Here is a 25,103-nt window from a genome sequence, read left to right on the forward strand (position 1 = left end):
CTAGGGGTGTTTGTGGCCGCCCCCCAGTTGCTGAGTTCTCCCAGGTTCTAGTTGGAGGTATGTAGGGGAAAGTCCCAGGCCAGGCCTCGGGGGTCCTGCCATCTGGTTTTGGGACCACTGTGTTAAGAATGCAGAGGTAGATGGTTTGAGACGGTCCTAGCTCATGGAGACGTGCATGGCCCAGAGTGGTCAGTCACCTTTCGATCTGGGAGGGTGGGCGATTTGCCCCATGGCCTGAAAACCAGGTGAAGGGCTAAGAAGAACAGGGAGGGGATGCATGCAGGGAGGGGCTCCTCGTGTGCAAGGCAGGGACCTGGGTGTCCTGTCAGGGAGGATGGCCTGACTGCCGCATAGGCCCAGGGACCTGGGTGTCCTGTCAGGGAGGATGGCCTGACTGCCGCGTAGGCCCAGGGACCTGGATGTCCTGTCAGGGAGGATGGCCTGACTGCCGCGTAGGCCCAGGGACCTGGGTGTCCTGTCAGGGAGGATGGCCTGACTGCTGCGTAGGCCCTGGGTGAGGGCAGAGGAAGCTGGAGGTGATACAGCAGGGTATGAGGGACCCCGTCCACAGGCCTCCACTCAGCCTCACAGGACACAGTTCCCCACGTGGAGAACAGGGATGAGCCCCTGGTAGAGAAGGTGAATGTCTGGCATGCCCAAGATGCTGGCAGGTGTGCCTCTGCCCACTCAAGACACCTGCCTACCTCAGTGTGACCGTCTCCTGTCTGTGCCAGTTCATTCCCCCAGCATGGGCCAGGGTCATCCAAGGGCAGCCTTCAGGCCCAGCTCTTTTGCTCACTCTGTTGTGAGGAGAGAAAAGCACTTTAGCTGCCATATCCCTGGGCCCCTGCAGTTCTCCCGAGATACTGAGCAGAACAAGCGTCTGCACTGGTGGAGGTCAGGGTGACAGGGATGGTCCCCAGGCAACTGGCCCTGGAATCCAGAGAGTTCCTCCTGGTATGTTCCAGGCAGGCTTCTGCTGAGCTCAGCAGAGACAATCATCAGCTCAGTAATCCTCCTGGCCACTGGGAGGCACCTGTGTTACCCTCCCCATTTGACAGAGGCAGACCTTGAGGCTCAGAGGGTCGGGGACCTCTCCTGGCCCTCAGAGCTGGAGCAAGGCCAAGCCCAGAGGCAGAGCCAGGTCTGGCCAACTGCAGGGCCTGCCGGGAAGCCACTGCCTCACACTGTAGCAGCCCTACCTGCTGCCTGTCTGTCCATGACAGGCCTGTGGCCTTGCATTGCCCAAACTTACCCATCTGCGGGAACCTGCTGCCCTGCTTAACCCCCACTCCAGGCTGGCCCCGGAGCAGCAGGAACAGAGCTGAGGCTATACTCTCCCTGATCCTCCAGCACCTGAGCCAGAGCCCTGCCCTAGGGTCATTCTGTGGGAATTGGGCTCCCAAGACCACAAATTGGGCAGCTCACCAGAATGAGCCTCAGTTTCCCCCACTTGGCAAATTGAGAAGAATGGCTCTTTCATGCAGAAGCACGGTGTTGGCTCCAGATGTAGGATGCTGGAGTCTTCCCTGTCCTGTCGTTTACCAGGCTGGATGTGCGACCGTGCTGCCAAGCCCTTCCAAGGATGCCCGCCCCCTACAGATGTGGTCCTGGCCTGAAAGCGCCCTGCAGACTTAAGTAGTGGCAGCAACCTGGGTGGCGTGAGGCTCTTCTGGAGTCGCCAGCATGGCTGGCCCCTGAATTGTTGCAGTTGGAGCCTCCCCATCCTCCCCACTTAATGCTGAGTGTTTGGAAAGGTCTTTAACCCTCCAGTTTCCTCCATGTACTTTCGGCTGTCCACAGCCCACCACCATCATACTGCAGTTCCAGTGACCATATAGACAGACCTTCCAGGCCAGTGAGACCCAGGCACACCTCTCTTCACCATCCACAGGTGTTTGGGGCCCTGCCTGGAAGCTGTATGCCGGTCTCACATGTCATCAGGGGGCCCTTGTTCTCAGGGTGCCCCTGGTGCTCAGGGTGGTGCAGGGAGCATCTGTCCACAGCTGTAGGGACCTGAGATGGAGACCAGGTGGCCAGGCCCAGGGCAGAGGCTCAGCCTTGAGGACTGTTACTGCTCTGAGCTATTCATTAGTCTCCATCCCAGCAAGGTTTTATCTCTTTTTCTGATTTCTGGAGGCTGGCTTACTGTTTGACCTGTCTGTTCTCCATAACCAGCCATTCTGTACTTTTATCTCATTGGGCCTTCTGGAGTCCTTATGACAAATGAAACCAAGGCGGGACAGACCCTGTCAGAGCCCTACCCACCACCAGGTCACCCTGGAGCACCCCCCCATCCATGCCAGTGGCTCCTTCTCCTCTATACCCAAAGCGGCCCCCACATAGGCACCACATCCGCCAGCCACTGAGGGGCTGGAGCCATGCCTAACCACCCAGCTTGTTCACCCTCTGCGTGGGGTGTGCTCCTTGAGGTCACTCCAAGGGTCCCAGCAGGATAGAGCCCAGCTGCCCATGGCAGTGACTGCTGGTTAACCCCCATCTATCGGCCTCCCTCCCTTGCGCCTGTCCTGGCACCTCCAGTCCAACTCCCAAGTAAAATACTGAAACCCAGCCCTTCCCTTGGGGTCTGATTTTGGGAGAATCCAGATGAAGACAGTGAAAGCCTCTCTGCTGGCCACACAGCTAGTTAGTGGCCCTGCAGCACCTTGACATGATGCTGCCTTAGACACTGACCACCAGAGTTTGATGTTTGTACCTGCAGAACCCACGTGTGGGTCTGGCCTGCCCGAGGCCTTCCTAGAGGGCTGTCACTTGCAGCTTTTGCAATAGCTCTTTCAAGCAGCCAGGGAGGTCGCTCACACCCAGCTCACCGTCCCTCGTGGTGACAGTGTGGGAGATTGGCTGTGAATATGTCCTTTTGGAGTGTCAGCTCCCCCAGGGCAGGCCCTGTGTGGTGTGCTTCCGGCTGAGTCTCAGCCCCAGGACAGTGCCCAGCACAGGGCAGGCGTCAATGAGTATCAGCTGGATGAGTGAGCTAGTGAATGAAGTGAACGCTGACACAGGCTCCCTCTGAGGGCCGGGCACTCACAGCCCCGTAGTGAAGGGATCTCTTTTCCTCCACACTCAGCTGCTGACCTCCCTGTCTGTGGACCCGGATGCCGAATGCAAGTACGGGCTGTACTTCAGGGATGGCAAGCGCAAGGTGGACTACATCCTGGTATACCATCACAAGAGGGCCTCGGGCAGCAAGACGCTGGCCAGGAGGGTCCAGCACAACGACACTGCCCTGGGGGCACGTGGCGCCAAGCAAGACCAGCCTCTGCCTGGAAAAGCAGGCCCGTTGGAAGCAGGCTCGCCTGAGCCCCCGGCCGACTACCACGAGGATGACAAGCAGTTTCGCAGGGACGAGTATGAGGGCAACCTCCTGGAGGCTGGCCTGGAGCTGGAGCGGGACGAGGACGTAACTATCCCGGGCTTGTCGGGGCGGGCAGTGATGGCTAGAGCTCTGGGGGCAGGGGGCAGTGGTCTCGTCCTAGCTTTAAACTGTTCTCAGACAGAGGGCAAGATGAGAGTGCCTCCCTTGTCATGAAGGTGGGGCAGAAATCATTTTCGAACAGCTTTGGAGGGCTCCAGACCACCCCTTGGGGTCACATGTGCTCTGGGAGAGGGGCTGGCCTTCACAGCAGTCACCTACAGGTCAGGGCACTTCCTGCTTTTGGTCACTTCCTCTCCTGGGAAGATTTGCCCAGGCAGAGGAAGGACTAAGCTTCCTGGGGGTCTTCCTAGCTGGCCTTGACCCCTTTCTGGGCCTCGGTTTCTCAATCTGTAAAGTAAGCAGATAGGTCTGGCTGACCCTGGGGGTTCCTGATGCTCTGAAATCTAGTCCTCTGTAACCCTGTTTTCTGGAGCTTTTCTACCCTAGCAAAGCCTAGGAGAAAGATTGCTAAGAGAAAGATTTCTTTCTTTCTCCTTCCTTCCTTCCTTCCTTCCTTCCTTCCTTCCTTCCTTCCTTCCTTCCTTCCTTCCTTCCTTCCTTCCTTCCTTCCTTCCTTCCTTCCTTCCTTCCTTCCTTCCTTCCTTCCTTCCTTCCTTCCTTCCTTCCTTCCTTCCTTCCTTCCTTCCTTCCTTCCTTCCTTCCTTCCTTCCTTCCTTCCTTCCTTCCTTCCTTCCTTCCTTCCTTCCTTCCTTCCTTCCTTCCTTCCTTCCTTCCTTCCTTCCTTCCTTCCTTCCTTCCTTCCTTCCTTCCTTCCTTCCTTCCTTCCTTCCTTCCTTCCTTCCTTCCTTCCTTCCTTCCTTCCTTCCTTCCTTCCTTCCTTCCTTCCTTCCTTCCTTCCTTCCTTCCTTCCTTCCTTCCTTCCTTCCTTCCTTCCTTCCTTCCTTCCTTCCTTCCTTCCTTCCTTCCTTCCTTCCTTCCTTCCTTCCTTCCTTCCTTCCTTCCTTCCTTCCTTCCTTCCTTCCCCCTCCCCTCCCCTTCCCTCACTTTGTCACCCTGGGTAGAGTGCCTTGGCATCATCATAGCTCACAGCAACCTCAAACTCTTGGGTTCAAGTCATCCTTTTGCCTCAGTTTTTCTATTTTTAGTAGAGATGGGGTCTTGCTCATGCTCAGACTGGTCTTAAACTTCTGAGCTCAAGCAATCCACCTGCCTCGGCCTCCCAAAGTGCTAGGGTTACAGGACTGAGCCACCGTGCCCGGCCAAAAGAAAGATTTCTGACGAGGATAGAGGGTTGACACACCTCATATGCCTGGCTGCCATAGTTAGTGGCTGAGGGTGTGGCAGTATGCAGAGAAGGGCTTTAGCACCCAGATGTAGCAGTGCTTGAGCTGACTGCTGTGTACTCCCCGACCACATCTTAACCTCTCTGTGCACGAGAGTGCCGTTCCTGAATATTGATGAAAATCCCCCTAGCCTAGAGAGCTCTCACTGTGTAGATTAGTCAAGAATCAGCAAAAGTCTCAAAAACACATGAAGAGCAGAAAAAGTAGTCAGGAGGTTAACTTAGGAAACCACCAAGTCAACTTTGAGTGTTTAAAATAAAGGTTGGCGTTGGTTTGCTGTTTCGTTCACAGGGCCCACTGTGTCCTTAAATGATGAGTGCTTTTGGTCAGTGGTTAGAATGCCTTCTGAATACTCAGACCAAGGAGCGAGTTAATTAGGGAACTCAGGTTGTAAAGTCTGTTTTGTGATATTACATCCCCTGGAAACAATCAAGAACACCCATAGAGCCTCTTTCTTGTTCAACAGGATGCATCTCTCTGGGTGTCTGTTTACCTTCTGGAGGTTGGGCTCCCTGGTGGAGGTTGTGAGCCCCACCCAGCAGGGTTGGCTCTCGTTGGCATTTCCAGAGTGTTGTTTTGAGAATCTGGAAGCAAAGGTTCAATTCTAATAAGGATTCCAAGAGTTTCTCCTGATTTTGAGGGAAGTAGCTAGAAAACAGGTATTTGCTGTCTCACTTGGTCTTAGACCTCAGCAGGTGCCACTGGCAAGAGACAAGCCCTTGATTCTCGCTGGCCAGCCCCATGGCTTTTTGAACAATACTGCTACTGTGGAGAGTTTATTTCAGCGTGTCATTTTATAATGGAGGAAAGGATCAGCTCTGTCAGAGGCAGGAGAGGCTGGGGGAGCTCTGTGGTGGAGGCCTCAGAGCTGGGAGCAGTGGCCCGGAGAGCTGCGATTTTGAGTTTCGGGCATGGTGTGCCTTGTCTGTGCCCCAGGAGATTTGCACACTATCCGTGTCATTCTCTCCTTACTACAACTTTCAGATCTCAAACTTGACAGGAGTCTCTGAGGTCTGGTAATTCCAGCTGACTCAGGCCGGATCCCACGCCTACATGTCCTTACGGAAATGCCAGGCCTCAGTTTTCCCATTCTGTAAAATGGAGAAAGTAATAATATCTATATCACGGGGTTATCCTGAGTCAACCCTGCAAAGCGCTTCATTCAGAGTGTGACATGTGGCAAATTCTCTTTGGCTGATGTTCTACCGTATATGATTGTTCACACTGAAGTAGGGACAGCAGTGCCCAGGAAGGAGAAAAGGACCTTTCCGAGTCAAATTTCACACTGTCACGAATCTCTTTATAAAAAAAAATGTATATTCTCTAGTATGACTTTGAAATAAAAAGCAAACATGAGGACATTTGTTACTGTCACCAAAAAAGGCCAAGTTTTCCCTGTGAAATGACCTCAAAATTTCACTGATAATTCACTGATAATTTCACTGAAATGACCTCAAAATTTCACTGATAATTCAGCTTGAGAGCTAAAAGAGGCTTTTCAGCTGTTAATTTGGCCATTTTAAAAACGAGAACATGACTGCAGTGTAGAGGCATTGGTTCAAGTTTTCAAAGTGGCTGAAGTTGAGATGTTTCCACGTCCCCGCCGGAGTCTCTTAAATCATAAACTGTGTTTTACGAGGGCCTCCTGGCACCCTGAGCTCTCATCTGAGATGAACTGGCCCCCAAGGTTGTTGGAAGGAGCCCTCGTTGGGCAGCTCCCAGAGATGGGCAGGGCCAGAGTCTATTAAAAGGCTGTCTGGCACATGTGGCGGGTGGCGTCCGAGGTGTGCGATTAACGGGCGGAGCCGCTGCAGTTTATTTCAGGGGGAGGCGATGCTTTTGTTAATAACTCTTTCCTCAGGCGTGTGCTCAGGTTACGAGGAGCAAAGAGTTTGGCATTTTGAAAATAAGATAGCCTCTAACTCTGAGAGAGCCCAGCAGCACAATCTTACCCAATTTGAAGCAAAATTCAGGGCTGACGTGTGCTTTCCTGGGGAGAAAAAAATCCACAAACTCTATCAGATGCTCAGACACTCAAGGACCACCCCCCAAATTGGGACTCACTGCTTTAAAGCAGAGTTTCTCAATCTTGCCACTGTGGGCGTGTGAGACTTAGCAGCATTCCTGGGCCCCACCTGGCGATAGCACTCCTCCAAGTCATGAAAACCAAAAATGTCCCCAGGTTTCCAAATGTCCTTAGGGGGCCAAAACTGCGCCCAGTTGAGATCCCTGCTCTAAAGGCTGGGGGTGGAGGGAGGAGGAAGGATGATCTGGAGAGAGAGGGAGGAGGTGACAAAAGCTGTCCTGGTGGGGCCAAACACCTCCTGGACTGCCTGTAAGCTCAGCTTCCTGTGGGGCTCAGGCAGCCTTGCAGAGGTCACCAGCCTCCGTTCCCCACAAGGCACCAGTGGGTGCGTTACACTGTGCTGGTCATGGGCAAAGTGGGCTGACACCCTCTCCCAGGCACCAGCCCCTCTACTGGCCTTAATCGCTGACTATGTTGGGGGGGGTGTTTATCATCTCAAGACACCCCATGGTGATGTGTGCCTGGCAGATGGTACCCTGGAGGACATACTTGACTGAGTGCATAGTGGGGGCCCGTTCTTAGGGACCCCTTGACTGTTGTAACAAAAGGCCACACACTAAGTGGCTCAAAACAATACAAATGTATTTATTTATCTAATGTTTTAAGAGATGGGGTCTTGCTCTGTAGCCCAGGCTGGAATGCCTCATCAGAGCCCACTGAAACCTCCAACTCCTGGGTTCAAGCAATCCTCCTGCCTCAGTCTCCCTGGTAGCTGGGACTACAGGTGCACGCCACCATGCCCTGCTAACTTTAAAATTTTTTGTAAAGGCAGGGTCTCCTTTGTTGACCAGGCTGGTCTTGAACTCCTGACCTCAAACAATCTTCCTGCCTTGGCCTCCCAGAGTGTTAGGTGTGAATTGCTGCACCTGGTCAAAACAACATAAATTTATTCTCACAGTTCTGGAAGCCAGAACTCCAATATCAAGGTGTCATTAGGACCAAATCCCTTCCTGCCTGCCTCTTCCAGCTCCTGGGGGCGCCAGCCTTTCCTTAGCTTGTGGCCACATCACTCCGGGCTCTTCTCCCATCCTCACGCCACCTGCACTCTGCGTCTCTGTGTGTATTCTCTTTTATAAGGACACCAGTCCTTCTGTTCAGGGCCACCCCAATCCACTAGAACTTACACCTGCAGAGAACTTGTCACGTGCATAGGTACCAGGGGTTAGGACTTGAACATATCTTTTTAGGGGACACATTTCAACTCACTGCAATCTGGGATGCCACCCTGGAGTCTCCTGGAGTGGGGTGGCTTGGATGGGGCAGGCCAGAGCCTGGAGGTACCAGCATGAGGTTGGGGGTCGTAGCTGGGAGGTGGGGTAGAAGGTCAGGGGAATGATGAGCACTGACCATGGCCTGGCCTCCCTCACTGCAGGGCCAAGCGTGTGCACAGGAACCCCTGTGGGGGCTCATCAAAATGCAGGCTCTGACTTGGCAGGGCTGGTGGGGACGCAGCACCCAGGGTGCTCCTAGACCCCATAAGCCAGCAGAAGCACCCCTAGGGAAAGGTCTCTAGTGTTCACACAAGCCCCTGGGTCACTGTCCACGCCCCAGATAGAGACTCCAGTACTGGCTACTGTGAGCCTAGGGGAGGACAGAGCAATAGGTCCCCAAGATGCCTTCTAGATGCCTTGAAGAGAGATCTGTGGGGTCAAAAAAGGCTTTGACCTTTTGATCCACAAGATGCCTTCAAGGTCATTTCACATCAGGGCTCAGAGACCCCTAGGATGACACTGTAAGACAAGAAAGGCAGGAAGAAGGGAGGGCCTTGAAACAGAAGCCCCTCTCTGCCTTCCTTCCTCCTCCCTCTGTCTAACCCTCTCCCCCTTCCCTTTCCCTCTCTTTCTCTCTGTCTCTTTCTTTATCCTCTTCTGGTCTCCCTACCCCCTCTCCCTCCCCCTCTCTCTTCCCTTTGGCAGCCACAGGGTCAGCTTCCAGGATTCACATTAAAGGGATAAGAGAAATTTGTGGCCAACATGTTTTCTTGCAGCTAAACCCATTAGCATTTTTGACGTCCAGCCTCAAAGCCTGCTGGACATTATTTATGTCCATGGGGTCATTTCTGAGAGCGCCACACACCAAAATCCTGGCTGTGTGTGCTGGGGGGCAGGGGAGCCAAGGCCCACAATGCCCCGATGTTGAACTTGACCCGGCTTTGGCAGTTTCTGTGAAGGCCCTGGACACTGGGACCCTATGAAAGTCCGTTTGCTTTTGTACCGCTGCTTGGAGCTCACCTATGCACCCGGAGGGCCAGCCGTTCTTTGTCAGCTCTCTTCCATATGGCTGCTGAGGCTGGTGTTTATCTGCATCTGTCCACCACATCCCTGGAGGTTACTTTCAAAAAGCAAGTGAGGGTGGCCTCTGCGGAAGGTCGGTACTGCTCTCAGACAGAGCCCAGGGCTGGGGGCGGTGAGGGGCTGTGAAGACACAGGCTTGGAGCTCTGGGTGCAGGTCCAGAACACACTCAGCCCCTCTGAGAGCCGAGTGTGTGGATATAGACTCAACTCAGCTATTTCCTGGCTGAGCAACCTTGGGCAAGTGGCTTTGCCTCTCTGGCCCTGTGTCCCCATCTGTTGAATGGAGGTGATGACCCGACCTTCCTCAAAGAGAGGTGGGTGAGAGTTAAAAGAGTTAATGCTCAGACCTGGCACAGGGAAAGAACAGCCGACATAGGCTGCAAACACCCCCTCGCCCGCAGCCCTGGACACAGACTGCTGCTCAGAACCTGGCCGCAGAGGGGCCTGGGCATCAGTCAAATCTGGGAAGAGAAGGGTCTCCCTGCATGTGGCGACGCCCCACCCCTGCCCTTCACCAGGTGACAGAGAGGGTGGCACTGGTGTTGTCATGGCCATAGGAGAGGGAAAGGGACAACCATTTTTTGCCATTTCAAACAGAGGCCGTTTAGGTGTGGGCAGATATCAGAGCCAGCTATGGGGCTTGGCTAATGGTTGTCCAGACCTCAGCCTCAGTACAGCCTGGCACTTGGGGTTCAAGGAGGAGCCCTACTCACAGCCCAGGATGCTGGGGAGTCTCAGGTCTGATCAAGCTGTCCAGGACACACGAGAGCAGTAAACATGCTCATGGGACTGTTAGCAAATCACCCCCACCCAGGTGAGTCTCCTATCTGAGCCACAAGAAGGCGGCAGGAATTAGGCCCCGAGCTGAGGCTCTGATGAGTGGAGCCTGCAGACCAAGACCCCTGGGCCCGACTGCTGCAGGACCAGCCTTCACACCTGGCTCCTAACTCCTAATCGCAAGCTCTGTGCCCCAAAACTTGCAGCGCCCAGCCTCCACCCACCCACAGGCCAAAGGTTGGAGCAGACCTCTTGGTGGGTTGTTGGGGACCTCTAGTCTTGCCCTGCAGACACTTCTCTGCCTATAATTTCACCATTGCAGATTCATTTTCTTTGGCCTCTGAGTATTTTACGTCTCTTGAGTCCTCTGCTGAGGCCCAAAGTACATTGCGTGACATATCATTGCCTGATTTCACTTCTTTCAAAGTGAATTGTGGAGCTGGGCATGGTGGCTCACACCTGTAATCCCAGCACTCTGGGAGGCCGTGCTGGGTGGATTGCTTGAGCTCAGGAGTTCAAGACCGGCCTGATCTAGACTGAGACCTCATCTCTAAAACTAGCTGGGCATTGTGGCAAGCACCTGTAGTCCCAGCTACTCTGGAGGCTGAGGCGAGAGGATCACCTGAGCCCAAGAGTTTGAGGTTGCTGTGAACTATGAGACCATGGCACTCTACTAAGGGTGATGAAATGAAACTCTTATCTAAAAAAAAAAAAAAAAGTGAATTCTGGAGGTTTTTTTTAAAGACTATGTCTTTAAAGTGCCAGTGAGACTACTGCACAGCTGTGCTGGTGGGGCCGAGGCAGTTGGGGTGAAATCTTGGCTATTCTGGCTTCAGTTCTGAGACCTTCATTGGTGTCTGGAACCACGGTGTGCTAGAGTCAGGCCTTTCCATCTCACCAGGAATTCTGCTGGCCAGTCCTGATAACCCACTGATAACTTTAAATAGGCTTTGGTGAGGGGTATTTTCACCATAGGAATTGGCAAATGCTATGATCGGGTCTTCCTTCCTCCTTCCCTGTCTTGGGAAGGGCTGAGTATTTCCATTGAGTTTTTAATTCTTGCTATGACCCTTTTTTATTTCTAGAAGTTTTGTTTGGTTCTTTTCCAAGTCAGCTTGTCTTGTGTTTTAATAGTTTCCTGTCCTTTGCAGATCTTTTCTGTCTTGAGGGTAATTTCCTTCCATGAGGTGAGCCCATCTGATTTATTGTCCGTTTCATACTCTCATAATCTCCACTGAGTGGGCCGGTTTCTGTCTTGGTCACTTCTGCTGCTTCTCCTCCCACGACTGTCTCTTGTCTTGGTGGGTCTGGCTCTTCTGCCTGCTGGTCATTGACCTGGTGTAACTCATAGAGCGTCCTGAGGCCTGGGATGAAGGAGCCCTGTCTGGAAAGGCTTGGTGCGTTACAGATGAGCACTGCCTGGAACCCAAGTCAAGACCCCCACACCTACCGGGTGGCCATGGCCTGTAGGGGCCAGAACTTCTCCGGGCGGCTTCTATTCCTCCTTTTCCTCCCCTTTCTCTTCTCCTGCCCTGCTGGACACCAGGACTACCTTCTTGCAATGCCCTGGGTGAGAGGAAGAAAGCCGTTCCTTTTGGGGTCACCTGAAGGTGTCTTCTCATGGGGTGCCAGCTCCTGGTGGGAGCATCTCATGCTGGATTCCTCACCTGGGAGGAGCCTGCCGCTGAAATCCGTGACTCCTTCCTCCTCGGGCCACTAAAGCCAGCCCATATGGCAGGGGTCCTCAAACTACGGCCCACGGGCCACGGGAGGCGGTGTGATTGTATTTGTTCCCATTTTGTTTTTTTACTTCAAAATAAGATATGTGCAGCGTGCATAGGAATTTGTTCATAGTTTTTGTTTTTTTTTTTTAACTATAGTCCAGACCTCCAACGGTCTGAGGGACAGTGAACTGGCCCCATGTTTAAAAAGTTTGAGGACCCCTGCTATGGCCACGTTGGTAGATGCTGCCAGGGAGGACATCGTCTTTGTCACTCCTCCGAATCTGGGTTTTCCTCTACATCATCACCTGGCAGCTTCCTACTCTCTTCTCCGTCCTTAGTTCTTCAGCATCTTTAAGGCCATTCGTTACATTTCTTTCTTTGTCCAGCAAGCACTTCTTACTCTTTTCCATGGGAGGGATGATCCGAGGAATCTACCCACCTTTGTCAGAAGCAGGAATATGAATCTGAATTTTCTGCTGACTTATTTATTTCTTCAACAAGCCATCTCTGAGCAGGTCTTGGACCCCATGCCAAGGGCTGGGGATATGGATGTCCATGGCCAGCCCCTGCCACCTTCTTAGAAAAAAGCAATCACACTTATCTCCCCACTAAGATTGCATCCAGTGAGTCCCCAGCTCCCCTGAGACTTGAATGCTGGGAACAGCGTCAAGATGATGCGGAATGTGTTTTTGTGCCTGAGAAAAGTACCTTCTGCGCCAGCATGGCTTTGTTCCCGTGCAGTGCGATTTGACACGGTCTGCAGTAACCGCAGCCTGGGAAACGCCTGCTGGGGACAATGACGCCCCCACGAGGACCTGCACCTGCGGCCTGGAGTCAGGCCCTCTGGGAGCCCATGGGTGGAAGGTGGAAGTGTAGGTTGCAGCGTCAGCCCAGGCTGAGCTCCCACCCATGTCCACTGCTCAGGGGCCTAGGACAAGTGGCTCTGGGCCTTCCTGCCCCTTATCCATATTTACTGCAGTGGACACACCGATAGCTACTGGAAGGTTCAGGAAAAGATCAGATAAGGGTCTGAACGCCAGGGCTGTCCTGGGCCGGCACACAGTAGGCAATAATAAATGGGCCCTTTCCCCCCTCCTATATCCCTCACAAATGCTATCGAGCACCTACTCTGGGCTTGGTGCTGTTCTCCGTCCTAGGGACACATTGGCCAACTGAGCAGGCAAGTCCTGCCTAAAAGCCAGTGTTCCAGCTCATGTTTGTGCCAGAAGCAAGTGCCATCGGGTGGGCAAGCAGGTCCCAGTGCTGCCAAGAACTTTCCTGGTCATGAGGGACTGACTGGCACCGTCATGTGCCTCTCTGTGGCAGAGAATATGAACCCTCCCAGCCAGAGGGCCGCTGCCACATGTCCTCATCAATGGGCAGGGTGAGGAGGAGCCTGAGTCCCTGGCTGGGCCTCACGACGCCCTGCAGGGGCAGGCAGGTGTTCTCCTGTGGGAATTGGGGAAGCCAGGAACAGAGACAGGGATCTACCCAACGCTGTGGAAATCGAGGGCTCAGGGCCAAACCCCAGCACAGATGAGGCTCCTGGGTGCCCCATACCAGGTGCCCAGAAAGGTCCCCGTGTCCCCTGTGTGTGCACAGTGCACACCCCGTGGTCCTGGTGACACTGAAGTAGGGCAGGGCCACTCACACAGGCGGTGCTGCCTTGGGAGGCCCCTCTTAGTGGCTCCTGCTTTCCCAATCCTGCCCTGTGACTGGAGGACCAGGCCTCAGGAGTGGATGCTGCCCTCTGGGGCATGGAGCGATTTGTGAGAACCAGGGTGGAGGAGGAAGGAAGCTCACCCTGCAACTAGAAAGCCGCCAAGTCTGATCCCCATAAGTGCAAACCTTCCAGCAATTTCTAAGCCCACATTTGAGCTGCAGGGAGTCACCCCTGGTGGCCATGACTGGCTAGTGGAGGCCCCAGGACCCACCGTGACGGAAAATCCAGGCCCTTGGGTGGTGGTGCACATCCCCTTGGCATCCTTGTCACCTCCATGAACCCCACCCCCATAGGGAATATTTTTGATTAATTGGGGTTTTCTTTTTCCTTCTGAAAATAAAATGCCAGAAACAATTCTGGTGATGTCAGAGTTCTTTGGAGTTGAGCTCAAAAGGGAGACTCAGATGTACCTGGTTCGTGCTGTGTGCAATCTCTGGCCTGCCCACCCCCTCTGGGGGAGCTATTTAGGGGTCTGGCCCTGCCCCTACAGAGCCCTGGCCAGGTCGGGGGGCCACAGCCGTGGATGTGACCTTCAAACACCCCAGCATTAGGAGCCTACCAGGCATCTGGCTGAGATAAAAGGGACCCAGCCTCCTCTCACACTTTCTCCCTGCCTTGGGCAGGCTGTGGTCAGGCCGGCACCATGTTTAATAGCCCAAATGTATTTTTGCCAAGCAGGTCCCACGGCCCCTTTCCCAAATGTCGCCAGCTGTGTCCCTGGGAGAAGTCCCATTGCTCACGTAAACAGAAGCGTGTGCTTCCCAGGGAGGCCGGCAGCGTGCTCCAGCTCCCTGACCACCAGCAAGAGAAATCTCCATGGACTTAGAGGAATATATTTTGGGTCTTTGCGTGCGGGTGAGCCGAGCCCAGAAGTAAATCTGGGTCTATAACAGGAAAAGACAGGCTCTTCTGCATGTGGGCCAGCAACTGGTTCAGGAGTGCCCTATGGTGTCCACCAGCACCTGTGAGTCGCCAGGGGGATGCCACTTTTTGGGTCTTGGTGCCCTTTGTAGCTCCCTGGGGGCTAGAGAGGTGTCTTGAAGATTCTTGGCTAAAGGAGCCTGTGTTCTGAAGCAGGTCTCAGTGGCCTTGTGTCCGGAAGGAGTGATCCCGAGGGGGAGCAAGGGCACCCCGTTGTCCTGACCTCTCTGCCAATGAGGGGCTAGACCAGGGCTGCCGAGAGCACCAGGGGTCTCTTATTGCCCCATCTGCAGATGAGGAAAGGGGGCCCAGAGAGGTTGAGTCACTTGCCGGAAACCACACAGGGGCAGGGCAGGATTCCAGCCCAGGCTCCCAGGCCCAGGCCTTAAACACATGGCCTCCCCCAGCACCCATGCAACCTGCACCCCAAGGGCCACAGAAGGATCTGGACTCTTCTCAACCAAGTCGCTGGGGTTGCTTCCTCTAGCCCAGGCTGGGATGTGATGGTTCACAGATGGACCCCTGTAGCCCCTGTAGCTACGACCTGTAGCCCCGGGCCTGGCTCCTCACGGGGGATGCCCCTCGCTGGGCACAGCCCTGAGTCTTGGCCCATCTGGAGCTGCTTGGTACTGCTGTCTCCTGGAAGCAGCTCCCAGCCTGGCCCCTGCACAAAGCCCCACAGGCCCCTCCAGGATGAGAGCAGCAGGCAGAAGGGTGCCCCCAAACCCATGTCAACCTACAGCACGCGAACGTGACCTTGTTTGGAAGAAGGGTCTTTGCAGACAGAATTAAGTTAAACATTTCTGGATGAGATCATCCTGGATTTAGGGTGGGCCATAAATCCAATGGGGAAGAAAGGCAGAGGGAGATTTGAGACACGGAGGGAGGAGGCCGCCGCGTGGGCTCACAGGCAGATCAGGTCCAGGAACGCCTGGGGCCCCAGGAACTGGAGGAGACAGAGGAGGACCCTCCCCTAGGGCCGTGGAGGGAGCTCGGCCCTGCTGACACTTTGATTTTGGAGAACAACTCTGTTGTGTGTGGTCTTTGTTAGTAGGACCCACCTCACAGTCTTGTTTTGTTATGACAATTAAATGAACTATAATTCATAAAACGTACAAAGCAGGCTTTGCATATATTAATTAATAAGTGCTCGGCAGTTATTAGTCTCTGTCAATGTTACTATTATTATTACTGCACACTGCCCTTCATTCATTCATCTAATAATGTGTGTAGCACCCCGACCACGAGCCTCACTATTGTGTTCACATAAGTGACCTCAGGAAAAGGGCTGAGATGGGATTCACCCCCCAAGAAGCAGGATGTGGAATGAGGTATCAGGTGGGTGCCCCTTCCTTAGGCAGGACAAGTGGTGGGTCACCTGAAGGCAGCCGATGCAGCCTTAACTCTTTCTGCCAGGCTTGGGAGCTCTGCCCACCCACCTGGGCTGGGCTTCAGCAAGGTCCTTGCTGGGGACATTTATTTGACCCACTTCTGGCTTTGTTTCCTTAAAGTATATCCCTTAGTGATGTTGGCTCCCCAGCTTTTTCTTCTACAACCTACCATGAACCTAGGCACGTCTGTCACACTCTCAGCCTGCTGTCAGCATGAGGTCAGGCCCTGAGTCTGAGCCGGGTTACTCTGAACCCTGCGCAGCTGGACCTGATCCCAGTTGGCCCTCTTCCTCCTGGTAACCTGGTAACCAATCAGTTCCTTTAAATCTCAGAACTGTGGAAAGAAGAGGTTGATGGGGCCAGTCTGGAAGCCTCCAAGCCCCTGGGGACCGAGGATCCCACTCCCCATAAGTCACCTCTGGCTCAAAGGAGTGTTGGTTTTCTTTGCTTTTTGTTGTGATCACGTCGACACGTCAGTCAGCTGAGTTGTCTCAGGTGATGGGAGGTGGATTGATGTCGTGCGCGGCTAGATGGGGAAATGGGTTGTGACTGTGTAGATACTACTGGCTTGATAAAAGACACTCTTCAACTTGAAATCTGAGCGGGATTAGAGAAAGCTAGAGATTTTAGGGGCATCCAGGTCTCATCCCTGTATGCGTGGGACCTGGGAGGCACCATCTGTGTTGGAACATGGCGCCGCCCTGCTGGCTGCAAGGCTGTATAGGCTGCAGTGACTCGCTCTCTCTGACCCTCAGTGTTCCCAGCTGTAAAGGGGGCTAGTAGTGATGCCTATCTCATGGAGCTGCTTCTGAAGGCTGGTGGAGTCTGTTTTCTCAGCTCATGCCACCTCCTTGCCAGCCAGCACTCAGTGACCCTGGCTGTTTCGTGTGATCATTCACATGTGATCATTAAGGAGGGACTTGTCTAAGCTCTCAGCGGGACCTGCCCACTCATGTTATGATAAAGGTGGTGTGGATGCAGGGAATCTGGGGCATAGGCCAGGGACAGGCAAAGGGGTGGCCCAGTGCCATAGAGGAAGATGCCCAGAGGGGAACATCTTCCATCATCATGTCCTTGCTCCTGCTTAGAGACCCAGAAGGCCCCAAGTGCTCCCAGATTGAAGCCAAGGGGTCTGGTCCTCTTTTGTGACCCAGGCTGCTTTAGGGACCCTCTGAAAACTTCCTATGTGTTTTGGAGTCTGCACCTGCTGGTTCCTCTCTCTAGGCCCTTGTGGCTCATAAACATCCCTGTGTGACCTGGCCTTGTGCCACCAGTGTGGAGTAGGGCTGCCGGTCAACACAGCCATGTGCAGACGGCAGGATAGACCACAGCGCCTCCAAAGGTGAAGTGATCTTCTGCAAGCATCCGCCCACCCTGACAGGAAACTTCGCTTCTCTTTCTAGACTAAAATCCATGGACTTGGGTTTGTGAAGATCCATGCCCCCTGGAATGTGCTGTGCAGGGAGGCTGAGTTTCTGAAGCTGAAGATGCCGACAAAGAAGGTGGGTGGTGATGGTTCCACGTGGAGACAGAGCGCCAAGCCTGGGGTCACACAGATGCCAGCAGTAAAATGGTATCACTGCCAGGCTCTGTGCATTAAGGGAAGCTGAGTGGGCTTCAGTCCCATCCCTCGAGGGCAGTATGGCTCAGATGCGACAAGCCCTCTGGGCTCCAGTGTCCTGACTGTGGAGAATATGACCCAGCCTGGGTGGTCTGTAGAGACCCAGACAAAGCCCACCAAGAGATGGTTGCGAGCGGAAGAGCCCACCTCTCAGCTGCAGGAGTTTAGCTCAAATACAAATACAGTTGAACTTCGGGCACGGGTTCTTTTATGCTTGTGGTATCTCGGTTAATTTATTAGATTCATTTTAATGCTATTTCCGAGCTTGCTGGGATTTTTCTTTTTAATCTCTGAAAATGTCACGGCTAAAATGCAGTTTGCCAGCATGTCCCCTGAAGCTTAGTGAGACGCTGGCTTCGCTTCTGCATGTTTATGGGACAGAGCTGAGCTCTCGGCTTCTCACCTCTTTGTAAACAAAAGCAAAGTTTGGAGGAAAATTCCCTGAAATGTACTAAATTGTACTTTTGGCTGGGCTATCCTAAAACTCTGAACATTCAGGCTTAATCCAGAAAATGAACGGGAAGGGGGTATCCCCCTCCCTCCAGGCTAACTGTTCCCAGGATGTGCCATCCCAGTGGGGCAGGATCGTTCTTGGACAGTCCAAGAATAGATCCCAAGAGTCACGGCTCGGCAGGGTGACGTGGATCCCCCGATCTTGGTCTTTTCTGCAGATGTATCACATTAATGAAACCCGTGGCATCCTGAAAAAAATCAACTCTGTGCTCCAGAAAATCACAGACCCCATCCAGCCCAAAGTGGCCGAGCACAGACCCCAGACCATGAAGAGACTCTTCTACCCTTTCTCCCGGGAGAAACAGCACCTGTAAGTGGGGACCCCTCTCACCAAAGGGTCCTGCTCTGTGGAGAGTTTGCCCTCTAGTGTGAGAAACACAGGTTGACTCTGCCCCGCAAAGCCCCGCAAAGAGAGCTTTCAGGCTCGACCCAGAAACTGAGCGTGGAGGGGCATTCTGAACCCACCTGGGCCCACTGTTCCCAGGATGTGCCTCCAGGTGGGCAGGATCATTCTCCAACAGTCTGAATAGATCCCAAGATCTATTCTCTTTTAAGAGCTTTGTAGCTTTGCAGCTATGGAGCCCAGAAGGGGCCACAGAAGTGATTTCTGAGGTCACTGTTAAGTGGGAAATCGGTGGGGTTGGGGGCTCATATTTTGTCCTACTTGGCATCCCTCCTTTCTGCCCCATTCTCTCAAGGGCCTGGCTGGCCACACCTCCTGCAGCCCGAGTAGGCTTCAGCCCTAGGGAACCTCATTCCCAAAGGCAGAAACAGAAAAGCAGCCCTAGGCGGGAGTTCTGAGGCCCCAGAGACTCCCAGCCAGCAGGCTTGCCTGGCAGGGCCAAGCCTGTTCTGGAACCTTCCCTCCTCCTCTGCTCCTGGGGGGGCAGTGGGGCGTAGCCACCTGGTACAGTGGCATCTATAAGGACCTCTCTGGGCAGAGCTGGAGCATGGACAGAGGTGGAGATAGAAGCTTGGGTGCTGGGAGCCCAGACGGACTTTGGGTGGAGAGCCGGGGGTGGAGGGTCCTGGACACCACCAGCTTCACAGGGTGGGGGTGGAGATGGGAGAAGGTGCTGGGGCTCAGAGCTGGGCTTTCTGTCCTGTGGATGTGGCAGTCACTGAGAGAAACCACAAGCTTCATCTATTACCCATTCCTAACCGGGGCACCAGGCTGACATGCCACTCAGAGCAAAGAACTGGGCCCTAACCCAACCTCTTCTTCTGGCTCCAGAACAGGGGCTTGGGTGTGAGAGGGAGACGCCCTCTTTCCAGAACCCCAGGAGGCCTCCCCCACCTGTTCCCTGGGCCACCTCTGTCCCTCAGCTCCCTGAGAAGTAGCAGGTGAATTCCCCACGTACCCCTCTGCAAGGAGCCATAGGCAATCCCCATGCAGCCCAAGACATCAGGACCCGAACCATTTGGAAGTTACAGGGAGATTGTTTGCAAGATTCCAGTGATGGTGGAATGACACTGTCCCTTTCCCCAGCAGTGGTGGAATGACACTATCCCTTTCCCCAGTGATGGTGAAGCTTCAGGAACTCTGCAGACAATGTCACACAAAAGAAGCAGAGGTCTTCAGGGAGGGCCCACACTAGCCCCTGGGGTCACTCCCCACCTGTGTGGGCCTCAGAGCCTCAACCTGTGAGGAGGGGCAAAGAAGCACCGTGTTCCAAGTGCTCAGGGGTGGCAGGTCATGCCCAGTGTGCAGAGGGGTCCTGTCCATTTCCCGGTCGCCACTAATGGGGACAGCGTGGTTTCCCAGGGCCTTGAAACCCAGAGGACTGCTCCACTGAACCGTGTCTCATTTCCTTCCCAATATTTCAACAGATTTGACCTGTCTGATAAGGATTCCTTTTTCGACAGCAAAACCCGGAGCACAATTGTAAGTATCTCTCACACATGGGGACGGCTCTCCAGCATGGTGGCCCTGGGGAAGCAGATGATAATTTCATTTCAGAGCAACTCCTGTGAGTGGAAGCAGGCTCTAATTGTCTGTGACCAAAATAATTATAGTAATGACAGGAGAGGACAGCCAGGGGCCCAAAGGGTGGCCATGCCGCCCCCCCCCCCCGGCTCAGAGGCGGAGAATGAGAGAGAGCTGTGGGAAGGGGGGCAGGGAGTTCTTAACGAACACATGGATTCCTGCACCCCAACACGTCTTGGAGCCTCCTTGCCACTTGTTGGTGGTGGTTTATGCCGGCCCAACTGTCAGAGCCCAGGCTGGGGGTTTCTGAGCAGGCAGACAGGGACGGGGGCACACAGTGGTGGAGGGGAAGGCTCGTGGGACAGGATAGATTTCCATGCCTTTGCCAGGCAGCAGACCGAGGTTTGAAAACTGACCAGGCCGCCCTGCCCTATTCAAGGTATTGGCTTAGTGTTTATCTATCAGCCGCCAACTTGTCAGGCAGCCAAGACGGCTGTGCACAGCTCAGGACCCAATTTCTATCTAAACAAGAAGTTAACCTTGCAGCCAAGTCATTGCTGTTGTTCCCTCTTCTCTGCCCAGAAAGCCCAGCCTGGCGGGTAGAGATGCAGGGCCGAGGCAAAGCAGCCTCAGCTTTGTTCAGAGAACTGCCCCAGTGCCACCAAACCGGGATGGGCAGGCAGCCAGCCGTGGGCCAGTGGTATAGGTCACATTGACACAGGGGGTTTCGAGCTGCTGCTGGGCCAGGCAGATCCAGGTCCCATCTGCCTCTGTCCCTCCGCAAAGTCACAGAGCCTGAGGGCAGCCATGAGCTTCCATCCAGCGTGGTGCTGGGCACTGTTGTCCGTGGTGTTACTGACTAACTTTAGCAATTAGATAACAATTAGGTAAGAAATAATGAGGAACCAACCCAGGAGAAATGTCAGTCCCCCAGTGGGGAGCTCAGGGCCAAGGTGTGTCCATACGAGGCGTCTCCTTGTTCTCAGATGATGGCTGCTGGGGAAACCGACACAGCATTAACCTGAGCGGTTCCCCTTTTTCTACGGCATTATGGCATAGAGGAAAACTGGAATGGCCAGATGGGTAAACTGAGTCACGGGCTCATGTTTCAGGATTCATGTGCACCCTGACTTTTTACACTCTCTGGGGCTGCCAACATCCTCCCAGAAGCCCAGGTACAGGGTGACTCACAGCTGAGGTAGAAAGTGCTAATTCTCATGATGTTCTCATGAAAGTGCTGCTATGAAACTGAGTGTAGTCTCTGATCCCTGGGGTAATGGCTACAATACCACCTAGTCACAGAAAACATTCTACCCCAGCCAGTCAGTGTTAATTGAATGGCCCATGACTCCATTTACCTCTGGGGAGGGGGAGGGACACTCTTCCAGAGACTTGGGAGGCCAGTTTTATGAGCTCCAGAGAAACGCTTTGTTGGTGAGTCAGATCTAATGGTCTTCCAAACCCAACAGCATTCAAGGTTGGGTTAGGTCTTTGTAGGCAAAAGTGTGGAGGAGGGACAGCCCCTCCCTAACCTCCCCTCCACACCAGCCACTCTGCTCCTGGCATTGGGGTGGACATTCTGTAAGTGATAGGAGGGGAGACCAGAAGTATCCCCCTGGGAAAGGGTCCAATGTGTTGATTTGGGGTCTTAGGCCTTCAATATGTAGGCACTTGGGAGCCATAGAAGGTTGTGGAGCAAGGTTTAGGATGGCCAGATCTGTTCTGGAACCATCACTGCTGGTGAGTTGGCAGAGACCAGATGAAGGATGTGAGGTCATAGGGGTGCTTGTGAATGGGGGGCAAACTGCCCTTGTGGAGAGGGAGAGATGGTTGCAGCAGAATTATCAAGGTCAGGGTGAGGTCAGGACTTATTACATTTGAGGGATGACAGGGAGGGACCTGTCGAGAGCAGCAGAGTGGGTGGTGCATTCACTGGGCACCTGGTGTGCCTGAGACTGGCAGGAGAGGAAAGGCATGGAGCACATTTTATAACATGGCAGGTAGTGAGAAGCCAGCGGGGTTAGGAGACAGGGCAACACGGCAGCATGGGCCTCTTTGTTAAGGTGACCCTGGAGCTGTTCATAGGTGAAGGGGACAATTGCTTCCCAATGAGGGAACAGCCAGGGCAGAGGCTCTGAGGCTGCAGGAGCTGGTTTGGAAGGTGAGATGAGTAGCCAGGAGGCTGGACTTTGGAGGACAGCTGGGTCAGGTGGAGATAGAGGCATGAGATCAGACAGTGGCAGGACCATGGGTCCTCGGAATGATACTAGTCTTACTGGAAAGAGTGGGAGCAGTCAGTGTGTTCTGAGGTGCATGTCTTTGTTAACTCATCCCAGTTTATAGATGAGGCAACTGAGGCACGGATAGTGAGGTAATTTGCTCAAAATCATGCAGCTACAAATGGGAGAGCTAACACTCAGATCCAGACTCTCGAGCCAGAGCTCCTGGAGCCACCAAACAAAATGTTTCATTACTTGAGGGAACATAGGACAGAGGTGGGGTCCCTTCAGGATGGCTCTGTCCCAGTACTATGCAAGCAGAGCCTAGCACCAGACTGACTCAGTGCAAAATGGAACCCCAAGACCTGCCTCCCAACCCCTTCCTGAGGTTTCCAGGAGTGGTCCTGTTCCAGCTTATCCCTCAGCAAAAAGGGACAGTAAATCCACTGTGAGAGTACACGAGACAACTGTTATTCTGAACACCAACACAGATCCTGGGGGCACATCCTTGCTTTGCCAAGGCTGACCATCATCACTCCCGCTTCGGGGGGCAAATGATGGGAACTCTCTAGGTTACACTTATTTGTCCCCCAGAACCTCAGTCCTCTGGCATGGTTGAGAATCCTGGGTACAATTGGCTGACACCTAGTAAAGTTCACTGTCTTTCCTTGGAAAACAGTTCCAAGGAGGTAGCCGTTGCTAACGTTTGGCCAGTTCCTTCCCGGCAGGCACAAGGCATCCTCTGCTTGCAGGAGGTGCCGAAAGTGACTGCTCACCCCTCCTTCCTGTCTCTCTGCCGTAGGTCTATGAAATTCTGAAAAGAACGACATGTACCAAAGCCAAGTACAGCATGGGTAAGGACATTTTTGGGGCTTGAGATCAGCACTGGTTTCCAAGTGGGAATCTCGCCTCCAAATCGTCTCTGTGGGAGGTGGGCGGCCAGTTTGGGGCTTTTAAGAGGGCTTTGATTTAAGGCTGTGTAATAGTTTCAGACGGGAGGGGTGGGGAGCTGTGGGGAGGGCTGGTCTGGGCACCAGGCAGTTTTATGGGCCAGCACTTTGAACACAAAGGTATCGTTCACTTTGCCTTGAGGTGTCTGCAAGCATCCAGAGGGGCTTCTGCTGCTGGGGCAGGGGGGCGGTGGGTAAGCCCAGGATGGAATGGATCCCCAACCCTCACAGTCTAGCAGGAAGCAGCCAGGGGTCCTAGGGGCATACCCATGCAGCAGCTATTGTAGACCTTCAGTAGCAGCTGTCCCTGGCTAGGTGCCCACAGCTGGAGGGGAAGGGGCCCCCCACCCAGGGGCCGATGCAGCCCTCCTCAGGGCTTTTTTTGTTTTTTTTGAGGCAGAGACTCACTCTGTTGCCCCAGGCTAGAGTGCTGTGACATCAGCCTAGCTCACAGCAACCGCAAATTCCTGAGCTCAAGTGACCTTCCTGCCTCAGCCTCCAGTGTAGCTGGGACTACACGTGCCGGCCACGGTGCCCACCTGATTTTTTTTTTTCTATTTTTAGTAGACATGGGGTCTCACTCTTGCTCAGGCTAGTCTCGAACCTCTGAGCTCAAGGGATCCTCCTGTCTCATCCTCCCAGAGGGCTAGGATTACAGACAGGAGCCACTGTGCCTGGTGGCAGATACAGGACCCCCTCCTCCAACCAGGGCTTGCTGAATGTCATGCCTCTGCCCAGGCACCATAGTGCACTGATGGCCTGACTCACAAAACCACCCAACAGGGCTCCTTGGGGACCATCTCCCACAACACCTTACACCACAGATACAAACTTTTCCCGATTAACTCGTATAGGTGGGAGTCAACCCCCACTGGGTCCCTTGCCCACAACTGCAGGCTGAGTTTGTTGAAGTCAAAACACTGCGGCATGAAAAAAACGCTGTTCTCCCCCCTTCCTCTGGAGCCATCGTGCCCTGCTGAGGACTGCTCACTCAGCCACACTGCAGGTTCCTCTACAATGACCAGGCTGTGGTCCTGGGGGCCGGGGGCCGGGTGAGAGCTGGAATCTGTGTCTCCAGGAGAAGTAATGCAGAGAGCAGGGCCCAGCACCTGATTTCCTGGGGACAGGCCCAGGGTGCAGAAAGACAAGGCAGACCACTGGGCCCCTAACCAGGATGGCTCACGGTCAGCCACAGGGACACCTGAAGTCTGTAAGCCCACATCCGAAATCAGAGGGAGCATTGGGGGGAGGCCCCACCCAGGGGTCAAGAGGAGTACAGGCCAGCCACCCCCACCAACCTGCCCAGCCCCCAGCAGACCGAGAACTTCTGAAGTGCCACTCCCTAGTCGGAATAACTGTAATGAGGTTGGGCAGGAAAATAGGTAACATCGTCGTCGTTGTCAGGAGTTTGGGGTTTTGAAAGTACTTCTTTAGGTCACTGTTGCCAGGGCAAAGCCCAACAAGGTCATTAGACGTAGACAGGAAGCGGGGTTCTAGTCCCAGGCTGGGTGCCAGGCCTCAGTTTCCCCACTGGGTTCCTGTGGCAGAAATAGTTTCTACAGTTTCTGTAGAAACCTGTGTGGTTGCCATGAGGGTTCGCAGAGCCCAGGGTCTGGGGGATGTTTGGCCTGAGCCGAGTTCCTGCTCCAGGTCACCCCTTGAGATGGGAGGTCTCTGTGTTCCCCCAGTTTCTGGCCAGGCTGGGTCACAGCATCTGGCGATGGAGCTGACAGACAGGGGTCCTGCTCCCCACCTCTCACGGGCCCCTCATCTGAGAGCTCTCCTGACCCAGATTCATTCCTTCAGCTCTCAGCAAGTAGGCTCTGTCCCCATCCTGGAGCTCCCTGCCCTCAGGGATTTATATTCTAGGGGAAGGGAAGAAATAATAAGTAAACACATAAATCAAAACCCAGCCATGCTGGATGACAGTGGAGGGGCAGGCTGGAGGTTCAGGAACCGTAATGAGGGAAGGCCTTTCTGATGAGGTGACATCTGAGCAGAGACTTGAAGACAGTGAGGGGAGCCTCACAGATGCAGCCGCCTGAGCAAAGGCCCTGTGGCAGCCCTGTTGGGAATGTTACAGGAGCAGCCAGGAGGCCAGCCAGCCCGGATCCACCTCCAAGTCCATTTTGCATTACAGGCCAACCTTTCCCTCATATGTGAACTTTTCCTCTGTGTGTGTAGCTTCAGCCACACAACCCCAATTTCCTCTGGCTT

General features: G+C 54.0%; 1 protein-coding gene across 11 annotated transcripts in view; it reads left to right on the top strand.

Moving 5' to 3' along the window:
• ANO1 (anoctamin 1) overlaps positions 1–25,103 on the top strand; it is a 177,276-nt gene that overhangs the window by 91,927 nt on the left and 60,246 nt on the right. For 10 of the 11 annotated variants that reach the window (XM_053560128.1, XM_053560132.1, XM_053560129.1 and 7 more), the window contains 5 exons: positions 3,089–3,421; positions 17,060–17,158; positions 17,949–18,100; positions 19,621–19,675; positions 22,739–22,790. In XM_053560128.1, the coding sequence (XP_053416103.1) occupies positions 3,089–3,421; positions 17,060–17,158; positions 17,949–18,100; positions 19,621–19,675; positions 22,739–22,790 (691 nt within the window). The remainder of the gene's footprint in view (positions 1–3,088; positions 3,422–17,059; positions 17,159–17,948; positions 18,101–19,620; positions 19,676–22,738; positions 22,791–25,103) is intronic. The other variant, XM_053560138.1, reaches the window with a different exon arrangement.

This window comes from Nycticebus coucang, chromosome 14, assembly GCF_027406575.1.
Source record: "Nycticebus coucang isolate mNycCou1 chromosome 14, mNycCou1.pri, whole genome shotgun sequence".
NCBI classification, from domain to species: domain Eukaryota; kingdom Metazoa; phylum Chordata; class Mammalia; order Primates; family Lorisidae; genus Nycticebus; species Nycticebus coucang.